The sequence below is a fragment of the Ochotona princeps genome, chromosome 19 (genome assembly GCF_030435755.1).
Source record: "Ochotona princeps isolate mOchPri1 chromosome 19, mOchPri1.hap1, whole genome shotgun sequence".
NCBI lineage: Eukaryota > Metazoa > Chordata > Mammalia > Lagomorpha > Ochotonidae > Ochotona > Ochotona princeps.
Window position 1 is genome coordinate 31,394,373 of NC_080850.1, and position 23,492 is coordinate 31,417,864.

Genomic DNA, 23,492 nt, shown 5'->3' on the forward strand with positions numbered 1-23,492 from the left:
TAGAGGCAATGCAATCCGCTTTGCAGGCAAAGGCTACAGAACCAGAGGTCTCATGAGCTGCTGAAAGTCACATAAGCAGGGCCTGGCTGGATGTGCACCGCCCCTGAGTGCACAACCATGTCCAGGTCGGGGCAGCCATCAGCAGTGCTGGCCATACTGGCAGGTAGAGACTGGACACAGGCCTCCCCGGAGGCAGACAGAGAACAGAAGGCCAAGGGGGCAGGCAGCAAAAGGGAGGCCTGCTTTGGGCTGGGGTAGAGCTGATGGCTGAACATCCCAGGCCTTCATCTTCAGCCTGGCTGACCCAAGCTGGCCATGTGCAGGTCCTGGCCTCCCTGTGAGACTCAGTTACCCCAGCCTTAACCATCGCAGCCCTGAGCTCCAAACTTCTCCCTCTGTTACACTCCCTGGGAGCCTTGGGTCAGGCATCCCCCACCCTGGGACAAACCAGCAAGGCCAAGGGCCTAAGGGGCTTGTGCCACCCACCCACCCCCATCCCACCCCTGGGCACACAGGGTCCTCACTAAAGAAACATGGTGTATACAAATAATTAAAGGGAAGAATTGGAGTGATTAGGGCAGATGATTATTGTCAAATTATGATTTATCTTGTAGTGGAATTAGTATTCCCCCAAAGGGCCCGGCGTGGCGCGGCGCCCGCCACGGCCCGTGATTAATCGCCGTCTCCAGAAGGTCACCTCCAGCCACTGCAGATTAACTCAGTGGGGAAACTTCTTTCCGTAATTCAAGCTGTTGTTCCCACAACCTGTCATCCACCACGGAAAAGGACGATTTCGTCAGGAAGCCTGGGGCGGGGGCCGGCGGCTCTGGCCCCTCCCGGCTACAGACATGATCTACGGTGCGTCCCGACACGGGTGACCGCGACGTGGGCAGTGGCGGCCGTGGGGTGGGCAGCGGGAGGCAGCAGTGGGGGGATGTGGGGAACGTGGCGTCGCCGCCAAGCAGAGGCGACTGCGAGGGGAGCGCGGGCGGTGGCAATTAGGAAGAAAATTGGATTTTTCAGCGTCCAGAGCAGCTGGGCTCTGTGGCTCACTGTGCAGCACCCCACCACTACCAGCAGCAACACACGCAAAGCACCCGGTGCGGGGTGGGCTGGCCTCCCCACCGGGAAGAGAGAGGGTGAGCACCCTGTTCTTGGGCCTGCAACACCTGGCGCTGTCCCCTTCCAGCCACCTAAGGCAGGGATGCCAGCGGGAGAGGCTGGGCTGGAGCGGGCCCCTGAGGCCCAGGGCTGGGCACGGCAGAGCCCCTCCAGTGGTAAGAAGGCCAAGACCACGTTGCCTAACCTGGGAGCCTGAGCTAGAAGCCCATTTCCCCGAGCCTAGGTCACCTGACATGGCTATTCCTGGCCACCCCTTGTCAGCACTCTCCAGGCCCATCCCCTACCCCTCCTCCCCACCCCCAGGAGCCTTCACTCCAACCAGGGCTTCCCGTCAGCAGCCCTCAGCCAGATAGTGGACTCCTGGAGGACAGGTGCATTGCGTGGCCGTGCCCAGGAGGGTGGCTATAACAGCCACCCTCACACTGGCCTCCCCACAAGTATCTCTCCCGGGCAGGGCCCACCAGCCCAGCCAAGGAGGTGGTACGCTGCACAGGATTCACCAAGGGCTAGGACTGGAGCCACATTCCCAATGCCCACTCCTCCTACCCCACCCCACCCCATCAGAGCCAAGAACTGGGGTGGGGGGGTGAGGGCAGAGGACAGAGGTAGAGGTAGTCTTCCTCGCTGGCTGGTGCCCCAGGTCTACAGAGCAGTTTTTAGTCAAGAAGCATGCATTATGTATGTATACCATGGTCTGCTCACAGCATTCCTGGGTCAGAGATAATTTAGAGCTGTGAAGACCCAGCACTATTTGGGAGAGGAAATCTATCTTCCTTCATGTGAAGGGTGGGGATGGGAAACTCTGGCCAGAGTCCTGGAACTCAACACTGGCATTTGCTTTGTGGAGGGAGGGTGCTCTCCACCCTATGGAGAACTACTGGGTGCCCTTTTTCCTGCATCTGACCTTCAAAACACCCTGGCTGTATCACTCACTCACTCTTCTGGGACAAATGGCAGCAACTTTAACTCCCTTTTACATAGGAGACACAGACTAGGGGTTGGGAAGTGGAGCAGTCACAGGTGAGCTGCCCAGGGTCAAGGGCTGGGAACAGTGAGGCTGGGGGGTGGGCGGGAGGAAGAATCTGGTCCTACTTCCCTCCCAGTCCACCCAATGGAAGCATCAGCCCCAAAACCTTCACCCCCATCCTCCCTCGAAGCCTGGGAGGAGGGCAGATGGGTTGGGCAGGAGAAAACCCACTCCCTGTAAACTCTGGGTCTAGCAGCAGGCTCCAGTCCCAGCCTGTTGAGTGGATGAACCAAGCTTGGGCTTGGCAAAGGCTCAGAGCTGAAGCCCTGGGAGGTGTGCTGGGTCTGATCTGGTGTCCCTCAGCTAACTGCGCTGGAGACGCACGTGGGTCAAGGATTAACAGCTCCCCACTGACCAGGGGAGGAAACTAAAGCAGGGGCATAGCCTCCAGCAGGCAGAGAGCATGGCCAGGTGAATTACGGCCAGGACTCCACCCCTATTTTGTACCCCCCTTTATATTTGGCCCAGGACGCCCCTACAAGGCCAGATTCTCCCCCATCCCTCAGAAACCCTCCAGCTCCTGCCTTCCCAGCTCCAGTCTCTGCCCTGAAGGCTGCTCCCTTGTTTATTACCAAAATCTTGCGAGACCCCGCCCACAGACCACGCCCTCTAGGAAACTGCCTCGCGGTTCCAGCTCCCGCAAGGGGGTCGTCCCTCGACCCCGTGGCCAGCCGAGCCCACGCGGCTCAGCCTCTGCCCCGAGGCCGCTCTTGGAACAACGGCTGGGGATGAGGACAGCCCGGTGTGATAGTGGGGTTGGGGTGGGCCGCGCGGGGGGTGCCCGACCTCGGGGAGACAGCAGACTGCCCCAGCACCCCGCCTGCGCCGCAGCCCCGGCTTTGATCCGGCGGCCTCAGCGCCCCAAACCTGATTGGCATCGAATTACGCCGCCCGGCGGAGGGAGATAATGGCGGGAGGCGCGGCAGACATAAAAGGGGGGGCGCAGCGGCAGTCCGGGCCGTTGTTAATGACCCAATAAAAAGGAAGAGGGGGAGAAATAACCCTCCCTGCGTCCCCGCCCCCTAGACCGCGGCCGGTGCACACAAAGCCGCCGCCGACTCGGAAATTACCACGGCTCAGCCCAGCGCAGCGTGACTGGAGGGGGTGGGCTCACCTGGCGCGCGGGGAGGAGGGCGCAAGGCGCGGGCACACGCGCGGCCACGCAGGCGCCCCGCGTGCTCGTAGCTCGGCTTTAATTGCCATTTTTTAAATCTTTGCATTTCAATCATGAGCGGGTCCTTTTACATTAATTGTGGGGTTTTTTTTAATAGTACACTGAAATAACATTTTTTCCAATTAGCGAGATTTGATGCTGGAACCCCAAGCAGATGTGGTGCCCATCCTGATTCTGCTTGTGAGATTCAGTCACACAAACAGCACCCACTTGGTCACGTGCACAGCGTGTCACACACAGAGTGGCTCACACAATCACACCGACAAACTGTCAGAAATAGACATGGAGCCCCAGAGAGAGGCATGGCACACACACAGGTACGGGGCCACAGACACAGGTCACCCAGAGGGACAGCCAAGGGGCAAATGCTGGAACAGGCAGTCCCACTTGCTGTTTCCCCAGGACAGCAACACCCGAGTCTGCCATCACAAGGGTCCCTGAGCGAGTCTCAGGGACACATCCCACAGGACCTCAAAGCCACCCATGTCCCACCCTCACCCATATGTGGTCACATGAGCCTCCAGGGGGCTGAGGTTGGGTTGACCCACAGAGCCTGCTGCCGTCAGTATAATCACACAGAGAACTGGGCAGTGCAAAGGGGCGTGGGTGGAGGCACTGATACTGAGGCGGACCCCGGGCGGAATTAGGCTGGTCATAAATGTTGGTTGCCATCACACACACACACACACACACACACACACACACACACAGGGCTCTGCAGTGGGATGAGGCTGAGGGTCCTCTGCCTGGGGCCCATCAATATACCTGAACACAGCCTCACTGGGCCTTGGCTGGCCTGTCAGATGGATTAGCAGCATCAGCACCCAACACAGGAGGCTGCTGGGAGGATGAAATCCCCCTCAGGCTGTGCTCAGGCCAGGGCTAGATCTATGGGTCCACAGGGGGTCAAAGGTGAAGGGTCAGCATGCACACATACCCCCACCCCCACCACGACAAATGGCTTCCCTAGAGCTCTGCCTTAGAGGACAAGGGGACTTTATGAGCCAGATCTCAGGCCTAATGAATGCAGTTAATCACAGGCCCAGCCACACGAGCCCTGGGGACCCCAGCAAGAGAGGCTCCCAGCTCAGTTTCCCAAAAGGAGAGCACGCAGCCGGAAATGAGGTTCACACTGACCTCTCCTCTCCTGTGGGTTTGAACCGTGGCTTTTCCAGCCCCTGCTGATCAAAGCCCCTGCTCCAGACCCAGCCCACCAGGAGGTCCTTCTTGCGTCTGAATCCAGTGTCTGCTGCTGCAGCAGGAACAGCACATGGGATGCGCCATCAGAATCCTGAGTTGTCCCCAGCCAACTGGGCCAGGAAGGCTGCAATGGGACGGGACTCAGTGGCACAGCTGTGTCACCAGTTTGAGGTGGCGGTGGGTAGAGGCCCTGGGGGAGAGCAGGCGTGAGAGAGCTTGTGGCAGAGGGAGAAAGGCCCCTCTGCCTCAAAGGAGCCTGTGTGTGTGTGTGTGTGCGTGTGCGTGTGTGTGTGAGAGAGAGAGAGAAAGAGAGAGAGAGAGAGAGAGAGAGGCCGAACTGGGGGAGGGGGCAGCCGAAGGCTCTCTGGCCAGGGCTGCAGCAGGAAGGGCAGCTCACGCAGGCAGGGGCGCTGCCGCGTTATAAATCACCCTCGACTCAATTAAAGCCTGTGAAAGGTTGTGCACACCCAGCAGAAAGCGCCACGCTTGGCGGGCAGCCAGCTCTTCAGGGGCAGGGCGAGAGCTGGTGTGTGCATGTGTGTGCCTTCCCGTGCAAATGCAGTGTGTCCTTGTGCATGCATCTCTGCAAGTCCTTGGGAGTCGCGTGTATATGTGTGCATAGGTGAGTGGGTGTGCCTGTGCAATGGGCTTCCATATCTTGAGTGTTGGCCATGAGCGCATCACCACGTACCTGGCTTGGTACCTCTGTAGGTTACGTATGCCTGGTGTGCTGCTGGCTGTTCTCGGGCCCATGTACAGGCCAGTGTGAGCATGGCCATGGTTGTATCTCTTGATCACTTAGCCTCTGTTCTGTCTGGGGGTACCTGGGACAGGGCTGTCCTGTGCAGGGACCAGAGTGGACCTGTGCCTGTGGTAGAGGCAGGAGGGAAGAGGTGTCCTTGTGGGAGGTGGGAGTTCTGTGTAGTTAGGGACAGGCAGAAGCAAGTCAACAGGTACGAGGGCACCCCTTGTGGACAGGCAGAAAGTGAGGGCCAGAGGAGGCTGCAGGGAGAGCTCCCATGTTTTCAGGAAGGGGAGCTGGCAACCTGCCAGGTCTGGGTAGACAGGCTAGACATACACATGCCAAGGGCTGCCCTCCAGGGGCCAAAGAGCAAGTGTGGGCTCCCGCCCCAACAGCAAACCCTCTCTAATAACTCATCTCCCCTCTGGCCCTAATAATTAACCATGGTGGGCATCTGTCCGTGGGCTAGCTCACTGAGCCCTCACGGGCATCCCAGGACATAGGGACTGGCCTCATCCCACTTCACACAGATGGAAACCGAGGCTGGCTGCCTTGCCATCAGTTAATCATTAGTAGCGCTGGAGAGTAAACCTGAGCTGGGCTGCTTCCCAAGGCCTTGCTGCTTTCCTTACAGCCTCGCTGGAGCTCACACTCAGTGTGATGGTTATGTGTGGGGGGGGAGGGGACTAAGTGTGCACAGGCAGGTGGGTAGGGCTCCCCACCCACCAGAACGCTCTTTGAACCCCCAGTGCCCAGCACATAGTGGTGGCAAGGAAAGGAGTGGGGCCCAAGACTAGCTGGCCAGAGGTGTAGGGGTAAGGGAAGGGGGACTGGGGGCTCTCTGCCAGGTAGGGGTGCTGGGCTCCTCCCACCTTCACCTACCTGGGTGTATCTCTAGATCTAGAGCGCATATTCCTGGGTCCCTCCTCTTCTAAAGTTTCAGACCAAAACTTTCAGACCCTCTTTCAGGGTTTTCAGACTAAACTTTCAGGGGGATGGGGTGGGAGGGCCTGGATCAGGATTCCCCATAGGTGGGGCCTACACAAATATCATTAGCCAGGGGCCAGTCCGGGTTTCCCAACTCAGTTTTCCCAGTCTACAATGCCATTTCCGAAGAGCAGGATGGAACAGCTAAACACACAGTGCTGGCCGTCTTGCCAACCTGGAGCCCCCAGCCAGGGATATGGCTCACAGCGCCCTCCCTCCAGAGGGTAGAATGGGAAGCCACAGTGGACTTTTAGCCTCTCTCCTGCCCCAGACCTAAGCTTCAAGGAGTCCTTCTGCCCTAGCCTCTTGGGAGATTACACACACACACACACACACACACACACACACACACACACACACACACTACCCAGCATCCTGCCGGTGGCCGTGTTCCCGTGTACTGACCAGGTGCCAGGAGGAGACGGTGCCTCCATACTGACCCTTAGCTCATTCTTCCGCAGGCCCTGGCCGGCCCCACATCTGGAACCATTTCAGGCTGAAGCATGGGGCTGAGCTGTGCCGGCTTTGATGCCGGGACTGTGGGGAAGGGTCATGCCCTTTAGGGGGCTGGGGGTCATGCTGCGTGGATGGCACCCCTCCTGAGTCTGGGAACAGGGAGGAGCAGGAGGGGCAAGACCCGGCAGGGCTGTTGGGGGTGGGATGCAGTTGAGGAATTCTCATCCTGGGGCTCCCTCCCTGTCCCTTGGGGTCAGGCCCAAGACAGAAGTGGAAGTGCAGCACTTGCATTCCCTGCAGCAAAGGCATCTGCACTGCTTTTTTCCCAAGCCTCAGTTTCCTGATCCCAAAAACAAAAAAACCCAAGGCTATGACTTCCCACAGGCTGTGGGGGGGGATGTTTCTGGCCACAAAGTGCTCAGCACCCCAGGGCCCAGCCTGCCATGGGGAAGGCTCAGCTTGCAGGGAGGGGAGGTGTGAAAGCTACCACTGCAGTTTAGCCAGTTGAGGAGCCAGCAGCCTCCCACCCAGCCAGCGGCCAGCAGCAGAGACCAGGTGCACACACCCACATCAGGCAAGGAGCGTGGGCGCACACACTGGAACTTCGGGAGGGAAATTCCAGGAGGAGGGAGCTCTGGCTGAACTTCAGGGAGGTGGGGCAACAGCCTGGGAAGGGGATGGGGGCGGTTACCCATAAGCCAAGCCCTAGAAAACTGGACCAGGGCCCTAGAGATCTGGTGGGCCTGACCATGAGCAGCAGAGGCCTGCTGGGTGTGGAAGCTGGCCCAGGAGGCCTCACATCCTGGGCAGAGGAATGTGGAGAAGACAGCCTTGGCCCTTAACTGCCACCTCTAGGGAAGGCCACTGCCTGCTGTCTACTGTCCACACTCCCAACCCCAGGGCAGCCCTGGATTCGCAGGGACCACCGGCAACAACCCAGCATGACAACCCAGCAGGGCGCATCCCTTCAGTCCACCCCCAAATCCCCACCAGGGCTCTGAGAAATCAGGTGGCTGCTCTCTTCTCTCCTTATTTATTCCGTGTGTGTGTGTGTGTGTGTGTGTTTCCCCTTTCAGGAGACGATAATTATTCAGATCATCGCGGTGATGTACTCGACAATCAGAGCCGCTCGATGCCGTGGCCGCGGAGCCGAGACAGACGAGCCTAGAGCATCTTCAACGAGAACGCGGCCGGGGCTCGGCGCCCCTCCCTCCCGGCCGCCCGGTCTTTGTTCTCTTCGAGGTCTGCACCCGCCTGCCTGGCGGGCAGCGGAGGCGCCCACCCACCGGCGTGGACACCCGCAGCGAGCTCGGGGCCTGGGGCGCCAGTGTGAACGCGTGTGCGTCCCGGGGACGGAGGAGGGCGTGCCGGCGCTGGGCTGAGAGCCTTGGAGAAGCTGGGTGCGAGAGGTGGGGGCGGAAGTAAGCGCACGTTGCGGTCAAGTGTGTAAGAGGAACGTGTGCACCTGTGTGCTTACCCAGGCCTGGGCTACATGTGTCTCCGCAGGCTTATATTCCTGATGCGATGGGCAGGTGCCCAGATGTGTGGGTTCGGAGCACAGAGCTGGAAGGGGAGGGCAGTCGGGGGCTCTCCTGCAGAGATCACCGATGGGAAAGGAGGGAGGGCAGGGGTCACGTGGGAACAGGTGCGGCTGCATTCGTCGGCCTTTGTACCCGTGTGGGTACGCAGACCTTCGTCCCCTCCCGCCGCGGACTGGCGCGGTGACGGTGACCTCATTACCGCCTCCGCAGAGGCCCCTTGAAATCCCGGCGCCTTCGCGTTTGGCTGCTCTAAGTGATGGGAACGGCCTGCGCTTCCTGATCAATCGCTTAAAATTCAGGGTCGGCTCGCTCGCCTGCGAGGGCCGCCTGCCAGCCCTGCGCCCAGCGCCTCCCCCTCCCTGCTGGGGGGCGCGATGCTGTCGTATTGGAAAACATCCCCGCGCTGGCTGGGGGGCCCGGTGGGGCCAGCGCTGGAAGCCGTTCCACTCGAGCAGATGGCTGTGAAACTTTGGCGGCGAGATAAATTGGGTCTGACGGCGTGAGGCCGGCTCACAGATGGGCGGGATTCTCACGCCGGCCCCCACGTCCGGCCGGGCCGCGGGCAGGGCGGCCGCCGCACAGAGGGGCCCCTCCCGCCCCTTCGGGCAGCCGCCCCTCCGCCCAGGGCGCCTCCTCACATTCCTTCCGGCCCCGATCTCCCCAAGAGACACTCCTGGAGGTGGCAGTGGGGAGGGGAAGCAGACCCAGCCCGCAGCCCCCGCCCGGTCACCTCCGCCAAGCTGGCAGCTGGGCTTTCCCCCTCCTCTGCCATCCTCAGAGGCCTGAAGCGTGAAGGTTAACAGCTGGGGGGGAGGCTGCGTCTCCCGCTCTCGCTGCCCCCCCTCCACTGCAGCCCCGCCCACCTGCCAGCCCCGGGGATGTCGTAAACAGGGCTGTGAGGTGTGCCGTGGAGAGGGGGAGCTGGGGAGAGGGAAGGGGAGAGCCAGACAAAGAGAGGAAGCGAGAGGCGAGGAGAGACCTGGGCCGCGACAGTGGAGACACGGAGAGAAAGACCTGGCGAAGTAGATGAAGGAGACTGGTACTGACACCCCTGAGAGGAGGAGACACACAGTGGGCGTGGGAGGAAGGCGAAGCATAAGCCAGATGAGGTGCATTGGCTGCCGCTAGCTCCGCACGACTGTGCAGCAGGGACTGGGGGCGCAGCTCACGACCCTGTGCAGCCCCTACTCCTAGGGTCGTGGTCCACGGAGCAAGGGGCATCGTCCTCTGGCCTCGCCCCCGGTTTCTATGCCTCGGGTTCCCTAGGAGCGCGAGGGGCTGGGGATGGCGGGGGGGGGGGGGGGCTGCACGACCATCCTCGCCTGGCCAGAAGTCCACCGTGTCAAGCCGCCTCCCTCGCATCACTCCGCCAGGCAGGAATTGAACCAGCCTATCCCAACTCGATCCTCATAGCCTGCAACCAGCCTGCAACAGCTAGCAGTGGGACGGATACGGGAGCATCCCTAGGCGGCCCCCAGAAAGACCCTGCACCAGAAGGAAACACCTCCCCCTGGGGCCTGTCTCCGGGCAGCCCCACTAGGCATGCTAGGGCTGGGGTTATGGGATGGCCCTGATGACACCCTCCCAACCCAGCCTCTGGAGGGGAAAAATCTTCACAAGTTGATGAAGTTGAAGTTTGGGAAGGGCGTGAAGAAGGCAGCCAATCAGTGGGCTTATATTTACATGCCCTCTCTGATTGGCTCTCACAGTACCGCTTTAGAATATTACTTTGAAACCTTAAGAAAACCCCAAGCCCCACCAGTAAAGGGGGGAAGGCTCAGGTGCCCCCCACCCAAGTTTAGGAATGCCCCCTCCCCACCCACACAGTGTAAGTTCTGAGGAAAGGTGGAAAGTTAATTCATAGTTTCATTCAATCCTTGCAAAAGAAATGATGGGCAGGGGGTGGGCCACACAGGGTGGAGGTGGCCCTGAACACACACGCTGGACAGCCTAGTGCCCTTCCACACACCCACCGCCTGACTCCCAGGTGTGTACATGGAGAGTGGGACTTGGTCCTGGCAACTACAAAGAGCCAACCAGCCGCATGAGAGGGGCTGCTCCAATAGCAGGTACCATTGGAACATGGCCAGTGCATGGTGAGATCTGTCTGCTTTTGGCTCCCAGACCAATCTGACCATGAGGTCCCCTCCAGCAGCCTCACTGTGTCCTTCATGTGCAATGCACTGCCCTCCAGCAGGCTGTGAATCAGCCTGGGGGGTGGGGAGGAGGTCTGGACATGCCAAGCGGGAAGCGGTTTCCACTCTGGGCCTCTCCCTGCTGTCCCCCATGGATGAACCCCTCCCATGCATGCTGGGAAAAGGGTCCCCTGAGGTGGCCATTCGTAAATCTGGCCCAGCTTCCTGGCCCACACCCCTTCCCCAGGGGCCAGCAAAGATGACTCATGGCTGTGAGGATGAGGGAGGGAAAGGCTGGAGAAAAATTCCCTCTGCCCATGTCTGTGGCGAGTTGGAGACAGGTGGGAGAATTCACTTGGTTGGGCCTCTAGCCCCACCCTAGTTCTTTCCCCAAGGACACACAGCCCATCCACCTAGCTCGAGCTTGTGCCAGCCCAGCAATGTGTGTGTCCCGGAGACTGTGACCAAGCTGTGGAGGTAAACGCGACCTTGTTTGCCTAAGATACCCCATCACCTGCAGAGCTCCCCAGAGCAGCCCCTTAAGACCCTCAGCCCTCACACTGCAGTGAGATTTAGGGCACAGCTCGCACATCTCTGAGCTGCAAGCTTTTCAGCAAGGCCATGTCCTCTGCAATGTGCCATTCCCAGGGGAGGCAGCTGCAGAGCAGAGGCTAACAGAAGCCTGGGAGGGACTTCACAGAGGCCCAGCTGGTCCAGTCTGTGGCCTGGGGGCCACGATTGCCAAGTCCCACAGTTCTCACCAACCCACATCATCTCACCTCTCCCTGGCCTCCCTGCCGCTCCACAAGCACAGGGAGGCCAGCCAAGGGGCTCGAGAGCAGGAGCAGGGAGCTTGGCATGCATGTATGCGATTGCATGTGCGTGCATACAGGCAAGGGGAGGGTGCGCAAGCCTCCCCCACCTCCGCCACTGCAGCCACCACGCTCTGAGAAGCCGAGATAATCCCTCACCATCTGTCTTGTGTTGCTAACCCGCTCAGCCGGACAGCTGCCCTAGCCACGACTCTGCAGGCGGGTGCAGGGGAGCAAGGGCGCTGGGGAGGAAGCCAGCTCTGAGGGCCAGAGGGGGCAGCAGGCACCCTGGGTCCTCCCAGCCCTGAATATCCCTGCTCTGCACAGGGCCAAGGTGAGGGCAGAAAAAGGACAGGCTGGACTTCCCCAGACCTGCTTCTAACCATGAAAGAAGGAGAGGCAAGGGGGCCAGCTGGGGGTGGGGACCCTGTTAGACAGCAAGAGGATGAACAGAATGACTTATCAGTTGATGTCCTCTGGATCCCACCACACATGCACACATACAACTTAGGCCTTCCTGGGCCAGAAAAAAAGGAGTCATGTCATCCTTCCCCAGCTTCTAGAAAGGCCCATGGGCTGGTCTGCCAAGGTCTGCCTCCCAGCCAGAAGAAGGCAGGCTCACGGGTTGTTGGATGGGCAGTGCTTTTGAGTGCAGGCCCATGGTTCTGACTGAACACTGCAGCACCCGCCCCCTCAAGGGAAGGGGCTGGCCCCAGCTTGCTCCAGACCTTTGCCTCTGGGAAGCAGGCCCAACATCCCTAACTCCAGGTCCTGTGCCATGAGCTCCTCCTCCAATAATCAAGCATGAGCCTGCTGCACCGCCTAAGTGGCATCTCTCCCCTTGGTGGGGCTGTGAGCTTCCAGTAGCTGAAGCCTGACAGTCAGACCGTTAGCAACCTAGCCCTTACCCAGTCAGTGGGCTATGAGGCGCCTAAGGAAGGATGGAGTTGTGCAGTTGAGTAGGGACCCCACCCCTCTCCTTGTTGGTCAACTGTTTCTAAAAAGTTTGATTTACGGGTCTGGCACAGTAGCCTGGTGGCTAAAGTCCTCACCTTGCATGCACTGGGATCCTATATGGGTGCAGGTTGTGTCTCAGCTGCTCCACTTTCCTTCCAGCTCCCTGCTTGTGGCCCAGGAAAGCAGCCAAGGATGGCCCAAACCCTTAGGACCCTGCACCTGCGTGGGAGATCTGGAAGAAACCTTGGCTTTGGATCGGCTTAGCCAGGCCATAGCGGTCACTTGGGAAGTGAACCAGCAGATGGAAGACCTTTCTCTCTGTCTCTCCTTATCTCTGCAAATCTGACTTTCCAATAAAAATAAATAAATCTCTTTTTTTAAAGTTTCATTTATCTAAAAGGCAGAGATAAACACACAGAGAGAGAGGTCCTCCCTTGGTTCACTCCCCAGTTGTCAGAGGAACAGCCAGGGTTGGGCAAGACCAAAGCCAGGAGCTCAGAACTCCCTGTGGCTGGTGGAGACTCAAGTGCCAGAGCGGTCACCTGCTGTGTCCCATCCAGACTGTGCTTGAGCAGGCAGCAGGACATGGAAGCAGAACCAGAGGCTGAACTCAGGCACTCCGATGTGGGATGTGGGTGGGTATCTTCCCACCACAGGCGCACTCACAGATCACACATGCTCACATGGTCATATGAGCAGGCACTCACAAACGGACGGTCACACACAGAGTGGTTAGACAACCTCACAGGGATAGTAGGCTAAGCTTCTCTCTGCAGTGCCAGCATCCCATATGAGCACCAGTTCAAGTCCCAGCTATTTTACTTGCTCCCAGCTAATGGCCTAGGAAAGTACTGAAGATGACCCAAGTGCTTGGGCTCTTGCACCCTTGTGAGAGAAGCTCCTGGAAGAAGGTTCTGGCTCCTGACTTCAGACCAGCCCAGCTCTAACTATTGTAGCCATTTGGGGAGCAAACCAGCAGATGGAAGATATCTCTTTCTTTCTGTAACTCAGTCTTGCAAATAAAAATAAATCTTTAAAAAAAAAGTCTCACAAATGCAAATTCAGCCTTCCCAGTCCTCACAACAACACACAAGGCAAGGCAGTTGCACATGCTACTGCTCAGGGTCCCTAAATCCCACTCCTAACCAAAAGCCTCCATCTTACCAAGGTGAGGGGCCACATGGAGGGGTGAGGCAGAAGTTGGCTTCTGCCAAGGCCTGGGTCTTCCAGTGAGGTGTGGGTGGAGCCCCAAAGGCTTTGGGAGAAGCTAGAGCCTACAGGACAGCCCCACCCCTCCCACCAGTGCTCTCAGCTTCCCCAGAGAATCACCCACAAGGTCTGCCGACAGGGTCTGTGCCCCCATGGAGCTGTGGCCTGCAGGCACTGCTTAAGATCCAATCATTGGGCCTGGTGCAATGGCTCCATGGCTAAATCCTCACCTTGCAAGTGCTGGGATCCCATATGGGTGCCAGTTCATGTCTTGGCTGCTCCACTTCCCATTCAGCTCCTTGCTTGTGGCCTGGGAAAGCAATAGAGGATGGTTCAAAGCCTGGGGACCCAGTACCCACATGGGAGACCCTAAGAAGCTCATGGTTCCTGCCTTTGGATTGACTCAGCTCTGGCCATTGCAGCCATTTGGGGAGTAAACCTATGGATGGAAGGTCTATTCTCTCTGTCTCTCCTTCTCTCTGTAAATCTGATCTGCCTTTCCAATAAAAATAAGTAAATCTTACAAACAAACAAAAACAATTACTACAAGATGCTCTTTCAGTGGAATGGAACTGTGGCATCATGTATTAAGCTTCCCTCTGCAACCACCATCCCATAGGGGCACTCATTCCAGTCCCAGCTGCTCTGCTTCTGCCCCAGCTCCCTGCTAATGAGCCTGGGAAAGCAACAGAGGATGATCCTAGTGCCTGGGTCCCTGCACGTACACTGGAGATCTGGATAAAGGTCCTGGCTTCTGATTTCTACTTGGCCAACCCCAGCCTTGTAGCCATTTAGGGAGTAAACCAGCAGATAGAAACTCTGTCTGTCTCTTCTGAAACACTGCTTTTGCTTCAAAGAAGACAAAACTAACATCTCTTCCCCGATCCCTCCCTCTGCAGGCTGAAATATCCATCCATGATCACTCCCTCGGTCCAGGCTCCAGACACACTCCCACTGCACACAGGGAGCTGTGGAGTCCCAAACCCTGTCACCCCACCACCTGCACACAGCCACACAGAGTCACTGTCCCCTGTTTTCCTCACCTAGTCACCCACACAGGGGTCACACACACCCAGCCTGTACATGTGCTTTGTGCTCTTGTACACTCTGGCCCTACCAGGCACACCTTACCCCAGGGGCAGGTGAGAGCTCTGGAACCCCCAAGGTCAGCCAGTCCCACCAGAGGCCCGTGTCAGCTGCTGCGCTGACAGGCAACTGAGGCCTATTGGCTCCTGGAGAACTCAGGGCAGTGCTGGCTGTGGTGGTGGCAGCCCAACCACAGCAGAGAAAGGCTGCTGCAGGGCTGGGGCTGCTGCCGGCAAGATGGCTCCCAGGGCCTGGAGGTGGTCAGGTTGGCATGGGGCCTCAGTGTACTCCAGGAGGACTGCAGGGCTTACTCTTGCAGGCAAGCCTCACCAAGGGCCTGCGCCATGGGCATCTCCGCCCCACTGCAGGGGTCTCCCCTAGGAATCTACCTGCATGCTCTCCTCCCCAGACAAGCTTCCTTCTTCTCTGTGTCCAAAGGGAGAAGAAGCACTTGGGCCCGGAACCTGTTCAGGGTAGGTCTCTGTTGCTGCCTGTAGAATGAGGACATTCCACAGAGCAAGTCGGGGCCACCAAGCTACCCTGGACACAGCTATCAGACCTCCCTGGGCCTCAGATCCCACATACGGACCCCAGGTGCAGGTATGGGATGGCCTCCAGGAAGGGCTCCCTGCAACAGCTCAGCAGGAGGGGGTGGACCCTGTCGGCACAAGGCAAAATCAAGCAGTGCCTGCCCACAGCTCCCTGCTCTTTGCCAGTGGTTCCTCTTCTAGGATTCCTCCTCCAGGATGGCAGCCAAAACTTTCTGCCACATCCAGCACCCCCTGGGTAACTTCTCCACCACCCTCATGGATATCTGGATCACTGATCCACTGTGGGTCTCTCCACTTGGTTCACTGAGGGTGGCCCGAGCCTCTCCACTTTAGGGCCTGCACACAGTAGGTGTTCAAGCATTGCCTGCTGAGCCACATACCATGGCAGCACAAAACAGGCTGGGGTACATCTGCTCTCTCTCTCTTCTAATATTCATTTGAAAGACAGAATGAGACGGGGCACCCTCTGGTTCACTCCTCAAATCACCAGGGCAGGGGCTGGGTCAGGCTGAAGCCAGAACCTGGAACTCTATTTGGGGCTCCCATCCCAGTTGGCATGGACCCAAGCACTTTTCCCAGGAATATTAGCAGGGAACTGGCTCAAAAGTAGGGCAGCCAGGACTTGAACCAGTGCTCAAATGAGATGCCCGGTCCAATGATTGGATAAGCTGTGACAGGTTAACCCGCTGTGCCACAATCCCCTGTCCCCCCATCTGTTCTTAACATATATCATAGAGGACAGTGGATTCCTTCTCTCAAAAACATTCAACTATTTCGGCCTGCTGAGACCCACAGCCAAAGTCCACTCGTGGCTGCTTCAGCCCAAGGTCAGGGGCACCAGTGCCTCCAGGTGGTGGGCACACACTGCTGGCACCAGCAGGGCAGGCAGACGCTTGGGCCCGAGAGTCATGAGCCTTGAGCACTGAGATTACAGACCATCCTGCACCTTGGAGTCTAAGCCCCAGGAAGCCACAGCTAGTGCACCAGCTGAAATGAAAATGGTTTCCTGCTATGCTCTCTGCTTTCAATATCCTGGAGATGCTCCCAGCAGCAAACCAGGCCTTCGCTCACTCTCCTGTTTTCAGGGTACCTCAGTACAAACTGGGGCTCCTCACTGGAGGGGGCCCCAGCTGGGTCTGAGCAATATCCCTGGCCCCACCCTTTGCCACACCAGAGAGGTGTCCACGCCTGGATGCCTCCAAGGGCACCTGTGCCCCCTCCTGGCAGGATGGGGCGAGACGGGGAGCTGCCCCAACAGAAGCCCCCCCTTCCTCTACCGCCCCTCCCTCTCGTGGGGAACCTTGCGGCTGGGCCCATGCCTGCGGCGAGTCTCACCCCGGTATTATTTTAGTCGCAGACAGACACGAGGCAGATGGTGACAACATCCCTTGCCGGCTCCCCACTGACGAGCCGTTGCCGCCCTGGGAGCCTCGGGGCTCTTCTCCCTCGGGAGCGTTTCAGTCCCGACTCTGTGGCTAAATGCGGCTGCTTGTGTGAGACGTGCCCACATCTGCGCTTCCTCCTCCCCACCCCCTGCCCACTTCCTGGGGCTCAGCAGAGAGCCCTGGGGAGACCCTGCCCATGCCGCAACCCTGCCCTATTGTGCACCAGGAACCTCACAACTCTAGGAGGGAGGCAGTGACCATGCCCATTCTATGGATGAGGAAGATGAGGCACAGAGAGAAGCAGGGGTCGAGCCCAGATCACACAGTAAGAAAGCAGGCACCCTAGAGACAAGAGGCACTGCTTCTCTACTACCAGGGCAACCCCACCTTACCATGCCAACCCCAGAAAAGCTGCCTGCCCCACAGGACTCCCAAGGGCCCCATGGGGAGGTGTTGTGCCCATTCTGATAATTCAGCCAACAGCCCTGGCCCCAGTTACTGCTCAGCCTCACCCTGAGCTGCAGCTGTGGTGGTCCTAGCACAGAGACACCTGCGGGCCACGGGGCTCTAGTAAGAGACAGGACTAGCTGCAAATCTGTGCTCTGCATGCAGCAACGTTGGGAAACTTGCCTCACATCTCAAGAGCTGCATCATTCTGGGTACCATGCACCCCAGCTCAGCCCCAGAAGCCAGCCCTTGCTCAGCAAATCCTCAGCTGGGCACCAGGCCTGGCTTGGGACAGGGAAAGGACTCCTCCCTGCAGCCCCAGCCCCAAGCGGACCTTGGTGGCCCACTAAGAGCAAAGTTGATCACTGTGTGTCTAGGTCCCTACCCAGCCCCCTACAGCACAAAATTCTGGCACCTTAGGGGGCAGGCTGGGGTAGGTATAGAAACCTGCCACTGGGCTCAGATGCCAGCAAGGGGCAGGAGCCAGTACCCTGGCTGCTGGGTCCTCCCCGCCTCCCTCTGCAGCCTCCTACCCTGCAGGACACTGCAGGACAGTGAAGCCACACAGGGGCCCTTTGAGCACTTGAGATGCTTTCCGGGCAAGTGAGGACACGTCTGTTCCAAGGCGGACCTCCTCCCAGCCCTGGGCGCCCCACCCCAACCCCATCCACACCCCTCGCCACAGCCAGCCTGATGCTGGAGCTGGGCCAAGAGACACACTGACAAACCATCACAAGAAGCACACACCCAGCACAGTGACACTTCACACCACAAAACCCAAAACACACAATATACACCACCCAACGGAAGACACACACACAAACACTCTCAACTCCTCAGGCACAACAATCACAGCAGCCCACAAGGCCTGTGTCCCAGAACATGCAGTGTGGCCCAGTCAAGGACATATGCAGCTCGGAGTGCACACCGAGAACATATGTGTAGCCTAGCTCTGGGCACAGTGTGTGCAGTGGGGAGGAGGAGGCTGGTCTAGCCTTGAAGTTGCACTGAGCTTTCCTGTATCACACCAGGCCGGGAGCTGAGCTGGGTGTGGAGGTGAGCAGGCAGGTAGGTGGGGTGAGCCAGGTCAGCTCCACAACCCACAGGACTTAGACCATGCTCTAGTGCCTGCAATGTGCAGGGCACTGGTGGCAAAGGCAGGAACTCAACGCTGCCACACTGTGACATCATCACCACCTACAGCAGCCACCTCAACCCAGGACACCCTCATACCCTGCGTGGCAAAAGAGGCTGGGTAAGATGTACCCCATGGTTACCCTAGATGCCAACAGCAAGGATCAGAGGCAGTGGAGATCAGAGCCAGCTGCCACAGAGACCATACCATGTCACCCACTGCTGGCCACCACTCACCACCGTTCTGTGGTGCTCATGACCCTGCAGCCAGCAATCCAAGGCACCCTAATTATCTGCCCCTCTGCTAGGTTCTTTTTCTCTAGGCCTTCACCAGGGTTGGGCCCTACAATCTGAGTGCCCTCCTAACCACCTCTTTAGGCATCCTGTTCATTCATCAACACCAATGCCACCTCCCCAGGCCCTACAGTAAAACTTCTCACTTTTAGGCCTGAGAGACAAGGTTCTATGTGGGACCCTGCAGGACCCCAGGGTCCTGATCAGCGACATATGGAAGACACGGCCATCCACTGATTGATTCTCACAGCAGGGACCATGGTCTCCAGGAGCCACCAAGGCCTTTTTAGGATAGGTAAGACCAAACTCACATTATTAGGTGGGCTCTTGGCTGAGCTGTGAGGATGCCTGATAAACCATTAGCATCTGGGGCCTCTGTTGTGGTACCAGGGGTTCAGTCACTGCATGTGATGCTGCCTGTGCCACTGAAAGACCAGTCTAAATCCTGGCTTATCTGCTTCCAATCCAGCTACCTGCTGAGGTGCCTGGGAAATCAGCAGAAGACAGCCCAAGTCCTTATGCCCCTGATACCTATGTGGGAGACTGTAAGAAGTTTCTGGCTCCTGGCTTCAAACAGGCCTAGCTTCATCCATTATAGCCATTTGGGCAGTGAACCACCAAATAAAAAATATTCTTTCTCCCATTTAAATAAATAAACAAACAAACAAACAAGGGGCCAAAACTATGGTATAGCAGGTTAAGCATCCCTCTACAGCACTGGCATCCCATATAGGCATCGGTTGAAACCCTTTCTATTCCACTTCTGATCCAGTTCCCTGCTAATAGTCTGGGCATATAGTGTAGGATGGCCCAAGCTTGGGGTCCCTGCACTCACATGGGAGACTAGGATGGAGTTCTTGGCTCCTGGCCTCAGTTTGGCCCAACTCCTGCCATGTAGCCATACAGGGAATGAGCCAGCAGATAGAAGATCTTTCTGTTTCTCCTTGTGCTATTAATTCTGCTTTTCAAATAAAAATAAGCAAATCATTAACGCAAGGAGCCAGTCACTTCAAGGAAAACAGCAGTAAGTGTTGTCAATGATAACATTTGATTTTTAATGCATAGTTTTGAATCTTGGGTTACTGGACGTGAACACCTCACCACAGCCTGACAGATCTTCAGAACATGTCTGATCAAAGTAAAAGTGATAACAATGAAGGTGACCATTTAATGGACATATATATGTATACTGCTAACTCACTGACCTGCTATTTCTGGATGAAAAATAAATTTTATGAAATCACACTTGGGGGGGCCCAGCATGGTAGCCTAGCAGCTAAAGTCCTAGCCTTGCAAGCACCGGGATCTCATATAGGCATCAATTCTAATCCCAGCCGCCCAACTTCCTATCCAGCTTCCTGCCTGTGGCCTGGGAAAGCAGTGGAGGACAGCCCAAAGCTTTGGGACCCTGTACCCACATGGAAGATCTGGAAGTAACTCTGTTCCTGGCTTCGAATCAGCTCATCTCCAACCGTCGTGGCTGCTTGGGGAGTGAATCAGCTGACCTCCTCTCTCTCTCTCTCCTCCTCACTGTGTATCTGCCTTTCCAATAAAAATAAATAAATCTTCAAAAAAAATTTTTTTTAAGTCACACCTGTAGAACAGACCCAAGAAATGCTAGTTAGGCGTTGCCATTTAGCCTAACTGGTATGACTCCTGGGCCTAATCTCAGAGTGTCTAGGTTTGGTACCTCCCCCGAAGCTCTGGACACCAGCTGTCTACTCCTGGAAACCCTGGGAGTTACCACTGAAGGCTCAAGTTGGGTTCCTGCCACCTACCTGGGAGACTTGGATTGAGTCCAGGGATTGCTGCGGGCATTCAGGGAGTGAACCCACAGATGGGAACTATTTATCTGTGAACTAGTTAGACAATGAATGGAAATATGATAAACTAGGAAAACGTTTCTGACAAGCATCAGACTCTTAATGTCAACTGTGATGCAGAAAACTAGCCACTTGTCAATTTGGGGGGTTTGTACCAACTTATCTGAAAACGCTATGAAAATACTTCTCAGGGCTGGCACTGTGCTACACCAGGTTAAGCCTCTACTTGTGATGCTGGCATCCTATATGGGTGCTGGACAGTGTCCCTGAGCCCCACTTCTGATCTAGCTCCCCACCAGTAATCTGAGAAAGCAGCAAAGGATAGCCTGAATACTTGGGCCCCTGTACCCACATGAGACATGGAAGAAGTTCCTGGCTCCTGTCCTTGGACAAGCCCAAATCTTACTATCTGCAGCCATGTGCAGAGTGAACCAGTGGATAGATCTTTTTCTGTCTCTCCTCTCTGTAAATCTCATCCTCTTTTCAAATCAAAATACATAAACATTCAAAAAAAAAAAAAAAGTTCTCGGGCCTGACACAGTGGCCTAGTGATTAAAGTCCTTGCCTTGAGAGCGCGGGGATCCCACATGGAGCTGGTTCTAATCCTGGCAGCTTCCTGCTTGTGGCCTGGAAAAGCAGTCAAGGACGACCCAAAGCCTTGGGACCCTGCACCCATGTGGGAGATCTGGAAAGAAGTTCCTGGCTCCCGGCTTCGGATCGGCACAGCACCGGCCATTGTGGTCACTTGGGGAGTGAATAATCGGATGGAAGATCTTCCTCCCTATCTCTCCTCCTCTCTATATATCTGACTTGGCAATAAAAAATTTTAAAAAAACTCTTAAAAAAAAACCTCTCATTTTTCTAAGCATAAATATGTGTGAAGTGAAGGTTTCTCCAGATACTTCAACAATGACAACAGTAATACGTGTGTCCATATGTACACATCACAAGAAAGTAAGGAAATCCTTGATCCCAGTGTAATGGCTCAATGGTTAAATCCTCACCTTACACGTGCCAGGATCTCATATGGGTGCCAGTTTACATCCTGCTGCTCCACTTCCCATCCAGCTCCCTGCTTGTAGCTTGGGAAAACAGCAGGGGACAGCCCAAAGCCTTGGGACACTTCACCTGCTTGGGAGACCCAGAAGGGCCTCCAGGCTCCTGGCTTCGAATTGGCTCAGCTACAATTGTTGTGACCAATTAGGGAGTAAATCAATGAATGGATAATCTTTCTCTCTGTATCTCCTCTCTGTAAATTTGTCTTTCCAATGAAAATAAAGAAATCTTAATATAAAAAAAAAAAGGAAAGTAGGAAATCTAGCCGAGTCACAAAGACCTGCTTGCTCTGTTAAGCCAGATGCTCTGTCAAGTTAGATACGCGTGATGTTGACAAAAATACAAAAGCAAGGCCACTTTTTGGCTGGCATGGTAGTTCAACAGGTTAATCTTTTTTTTCTAAAGATTTATTTATTCTTATTGGAAAGTCAGATATACATAGAGGAGGAGAGACAGAGAGGAAGACCTTCCATCCAACAGTTCACTCCCCAAGTAACTGTAACGGCCAGTTCTGTGCCGATCTAAAGCCGGGAGCCTAGAACCTCCTCCAGGTCTCCCACGCGGATGCAGGGTCCCAAGGCTTTGGGCTGTCCTCTACTGCTTTCCCAGGCCACAAAGAGGGAGCTGGATGGGAAGTGGAGCAGCTGGGATTACAATCAACACCCAATGGGATCCTGGCACTTGCGAGACGAGGACTTGAGCCATTAAACTACCGCACCAGGCCCTATTCCTGGTATTTTAAATGAGTGAATAAAAATCAGTTTGTTTTTTTTTTTTAAAGATTTGTTCGGGCCCGGCGGCGTGGTCTAGCGGCTAAAGTCCTCGCCTTGAAAGCACCGGGATCCCATATGGGCGTCGGTTCTAATCCCGGCAACTCCACTTCCCATCCAGCTCCCTGCTTGTGGCCTGGGAAAGCAGAAGAGGACGGCCCAAAGCTTTGGGACCCTGCACCTGCGTGGGAGACCTGGAAGAGGTTCCTGGTCCCGGCATCGGTTTGGCGCGTACCGGCCCGTTGCGGCTCACTTGGGGAGTGAAACATCGGATGGAAGATCTTCCTCTCTGTCTCTCCTCCTCTGTGTATATCTGGCTGTAATAAAATGAACAAATCTTTTTTTTTTTTTTTTTTTAAAGATTTTATTATTACTGAAAAGCCGGATATACAGAGAGGAGGAGAGACAGAGAGGAAGATCTTCCGTCCGATGTTTCACTCCCCAAGTGAGCCGCAACGGGCGGGTGCGCGCCGATCCGATGCCAGGAACCTGGAACCTCTTCCAGGTCTCCCACAAGGGTGCAGTGTCCCAATGCATTAGGCCGTCCTCAACTGCTTTCCCAGGCCACAAGCAGGGAGCTGGATGGGAAGTGGAGCTGCCGGGATTAGAACCGGCGCCCATATGGGATCCCGGGGCTTTCAAGGCGAGGACTTTAGCTGCTAGGCCACGCCGCCGGGCCCAACATAAGTTTTTCAATTTTCTTAGTTTGAATTTCTAATGGAAAAAAAATTTTAAAGATTTATTTATTTGAGAAAGAGAGAGAAAGAGAGAGATTGTGTGTGTGTGTGTGTGTGTGTGTGTGTAAGAGAGAGAGAAAGCAAGAAAGAAGGACCTTGCAGCCACTGGTTCACTCTCAAATGGGCACAACAGGATGCAACCAGGTGCTTCTTTCGGGTCTGCCACATAGGTTATAGGGGCCCAAGCACTCGAGCCATCTTCCCGTGCTTTCTCAGGTGCATTAGCTGGGAACTGAACTAGAAGAGAAACAACCGGGACTCGAACTGGCAGATGTCGCAGGCAACCTAAACAGCCTCAACACAGTGCAGGCAGTAACAGATCCATCTCAAAGGCTCCAGCACGAAAAGCCAAAGCTCTTTGGGAGCCTCACTAATTACTGAACAGGTAGAGCAGGGCTGAGATCTGCAGCTCCAGCACTCCCACAGCAGGAAGCTTTGGGGGCAGGGGTGAACCTGCACAAAGCCTGCAGCAGCTGAAGCAGCCAGAACCAAAAGGGGCTACCGGAGGGAGTTCCTTTGAAGAGGCCTTGAAGTCCAGGCCCGCAGGGAGAGATAGGAGGGCTTGCAGTGGGGCCTGCGTGACTTCAGGAGCTGCTCGCCTCCCTCCCAGCAGGGGTCGGGAGAGGGCCAGGCCCCAAACAGCCACAGACCTCACTGCCCACAGCGCTGCCACCACCCAGAGTTCTCGTCCTCCCCAGAAGGCCTTAATCCTCCCCCACCCCCACCCACAAAAAGGACTGAGGCCTTAAAACTATGGCGGGAAGGGGACAATACAGAGGGGACATTATGCAGTGAGAGAGAGGCCTCCTTGTTGGTGCACAGACAGGGGTGCTCTGTTCTGAGCCGG

At 56.4% G+C, this 23,492-nt stretch overlaps 1 protein-coding gene across 1 annotated transcript in view; it reads right to left on the reverse strand.

The window, feature by feature from the left end:
- Nucleotides 1–13,739, reverse strand: part of PSD2 (pleckstrin and Sec7 domain containing 2) — a 73,700-nt gene extending 59,961 nt beyond the window's left edge. Inside the window, exon 1 of the mRNA XM_058677744.1 lies at nt 13,593–13,739. Within this exon, the coding sequence (XP_058533727.1) occupies nt 13,593–13,614 (22 nt within the window). The 5' untranslated portion in view covers nt 13,615–13,739. The remainder of the gene's footprint in view (nt 1–13,592) is intronic.
- Between the last annotated feature and the right edge of the window lie 9,753 nt (nt 13,740–23,492).